The 2,940-nt window shown below is 43.4% G+C and overlaps 1 protein-coding gene across 1 annotated transcript in view; it reads left to right on the forward strand.

Moving 5' to 3' along the window:
- The window catches only part of LOC103897214 (probable 2-ketogluconate reductase), a 5,682-nt gene extending 3,225 nt beyond the window's left edge, over positions 1-2,457 (forward strand). The window contains exons 4-6 of the mRNA XM_009277195.1: positions 942-1,120; positions 1,673-1,769; positions 2,145-2,457. Of these exons, the coding sequence (XP_009275470.1) occupies positions 942-1,120; positions 1,673-1,769; positions 2,145-2,313 (445 nt within the window). The 3' untranslated portion in view covers positions 2,314-2,457. The remainder of the gene's footprint in view (positions 1-941; positions 1,121-1,672; positions 1,770-2,144) is intronic.
- Positions 2,458-2,940: the final 483 nt, after the last annotated feature.

Genomic DNA, 2,940 nt, shown 5'->3' on the forward strand with positions numbered 1-2,940 from the left:
CTTAGGGACATGGTTTAGTGGGCATGGTGGTGTTGGGTTGACGGTTGGACTCGATGATCTTAGAGGTCTTTTCCAACCTCAATGATTCTATGATTCTATGATTCTATGATTCTATCTCACTGGTCTCCCCGTGAGTCAGGGCTCGCTGGGTCTTCCTGTCATGTTGGTGACATTGCAATAGACTGAGGAAAGAAGGAATAGTCTGGGAGGACATAACTCCTGTGACTTAGGTGAGGCAGGGATGCAGGCAGAGACATCTTGCCCTTTCAGAGCCAGCTGACAATGAAAAGCCAGACTTGCCAGCCTGTTTGCTGTCTTCTAGATGAGGTGTATGTGCCTTTCACATATGCCGTGGCTCCCATCAGGCCCATCCCATCCTTTTCTTTTTGCAGGAATCTGATGGGAGCTGGGCAGTACATCCCCCAACCTTGTCCTAATGGATATCGAATGCACTGGCAGGTCCTGCAGCATGTGGTTTCAGTGAACCAGCACTGATGCACAGAGCAAGCAGACTGCTGCTGACACAAATTTCTGAAGATTTAACCCCTGCCCTGTCTTGTGGGTTTCCTCAGGAATTTTCAGATGAGTTACTTTTCACAGGGAAGGAAATTCATGTCAAACATCAGCCTCGCTTTTGGGTTGGAAAAGAATCCCTGTTACAACCAGAAGCTGTGACACAAATGCATTTATTTTATTATTTATTCAGTGCATTTACATGATACTCATTTCTTACTTTCCATCCCCACAGGTATAGTACTGCACATTTGTGTATCGTGCACTCGGTATTGTGGGAAACAGCTTAACATTTTTCTTTACTGAGTTTCAGTCAGATAACCGGCTAACTGCTCTGCACTACAGAATGAAGAAAACAATTAAGAAACCTTTTCTCTAGTGGTGATTTGAACTTTTTCTGGAGTTTAATTTTGGGTTTTTCCCCTCAGAAACAAGGAAGAAGAAAGTGCCGTTGGAGCTATTTACTGTAAGAAGATAGACGATTTGCTCCAGCAGTCAGATTTTGTGTTGCTGTCTGTGAACCTGACTCCACAGACACACAAACTGATTGGGAAGAGGGAGCTGGAGCTGATGAAACCCACAGCTACTCTCATTAATATCAGCAGAGGTAGGGTGCAGAATAAACAAAACTGCATTATGGTTTGCTGGCATAAAAAGTCCTGGGAAACCCCAACCCTAATATAGAGTCTGTCACTCTGAAATTTTCAGTAAATTCTCTGATTACTAGATTATATAGATGTCCGTGGCCATACCTCAGCAAAACATTTAAGCATTTCCATAATTATGAGCAAGTAGGTCTCTAAAATGTTAGTGAGCTTGGAGTGTTAGAAGCCCATGTATATTTGTATAATCTCCTACTTAAGCTTTTTATTTATTTAGTGAAGTGTTGTTGCTAACATACATCAGGGTGGCACAGCCCACTCTGAAATCTGGCACTGTACTTCGTTTTATGGTGCTACGTGCTGCCTTTTAAAATTCCTGAGTATCCCACTCTGATGCACGTACCCAAGCTTCCTCCTCCTGCTTCACCACCCTCTCTCTGCTGCTGCTTCTGCTTTGTGAACATCGCTCGCCCTGCCGTTTGCTTGACCACCATGCCCAAAAGGATGGTGAGAGAACAGTACGGAACATGAAAATATTCCTTCTTACTGTAACCCAGGTCTGGTTGTGGATCAGGATGCTTTGGTGGAAGCCCTTCAGAACAAAGTTATTAAGGCAGCTGCTCTGGATGTGACATATCCTGAACCTTTGCCAAGGTAGGACATTTATTTAAGTTAAATATAAATGAGTGTATGTGTGTGGTTCAAATTAAGTACAAGTTTGTGAGCATGTGAGAAGTAACATAATTTTGTTAGTAGGAGTACATGATGTATGTGCACTAGTCCTACTGAAACGATGTCCCCAATCCTTCCGTCCTTGCCAAACAAAATTCACACTGACTCATTTGGAGGATTTGTTGTATTAAAAAACCACAAGCTAGGCAGCAGTTTGAACTCTTCTGAGTATGGGTTATGCAATTAGTTTTTATTTTTAATTATTATTTTAAATATTTCCCTGTCTCCCTTCAGGTGACAAAATGACAGATGAATGCTCTGTGAGTGACTAGCTCAGTATTTCTTTTCCTTTCCCAGGGATCACCCTTTGTTAAAGCTGAAGAATGTTATAGTAACTCCTCACATTGGAAGTGCCACCAAAAAGACACGCCGCCTTATGATGGAAAACATGACGGAAAGCATACAAGCAGGTCTTACAGGTCTTCCTATCCCTAATGAAGTATTCTTTAAAGCGGCCTGCATTTAATGTTAATGCCATTAGTGTGTATTCTGGTGTAAGGAAACAGTAATTTGATCACTCTTCATGTAATTATCCCATGTGTGTTATACAGATAAAATGTATAATGCATGGGTTTAATTTATTGAAATAACCAGAAGTGATTCTGCGTGGAAAACTGCAGTATTTTGTCATGAACTTCAATAAAAAACTCAAGAGTCCATAGTCTTGCATCGGTGTAATTTATTTTGCTCACATCCTCTTAAAATTGCCCATCAATGTAACGCCGAATGGAAGGATGTTTAAATTGTATTCTAGTGCCACCGACAAACTACGTGGCACAGCAAAACGCTGTCGGTAGGTTAGACCGGCTGCTCCTGACGCTCCAGCAGCAAGGCTTATCTGTGGGGAACAGTCTGCAAGGCCTTTGCTGGGGTAGCCCTTTAATGGAAACGCAGCAACCAGGTTTATTTCCACTTCCAAGACAACTCGCTTATCCAAATAACAGAGCCTGCGCATAGCTACGCCTGCACGGAGCTTGGCATAGCTATACATAGCGTGTGTATGAGTTTTCCCCCAGCCCGGGCCCTGAGGCTCGCCTGTGCCCGAGGGCAGCTCAGCCTCCCTCCTTCCCTCCCGGGGCCGGCAGGACCACTC

The sequence above is a fragment of the Aptenodytes forsteri genome, unplaced genomic scaffold (genome assembly GCF_000699145.1).
Source record: "Aptenodytes forsteri isolate BGI_AS27 unplaced genomic scaffold, ASM69914v1 Scaffold338, whole genome shotgun sequence".
Taxonomy (NCBI): Eukaryota; Metazoa; Chordata; class Aves; order Sphenisciformes; family Spheniscidae; genus Aptenodytes; species Aptenodytes forsteri.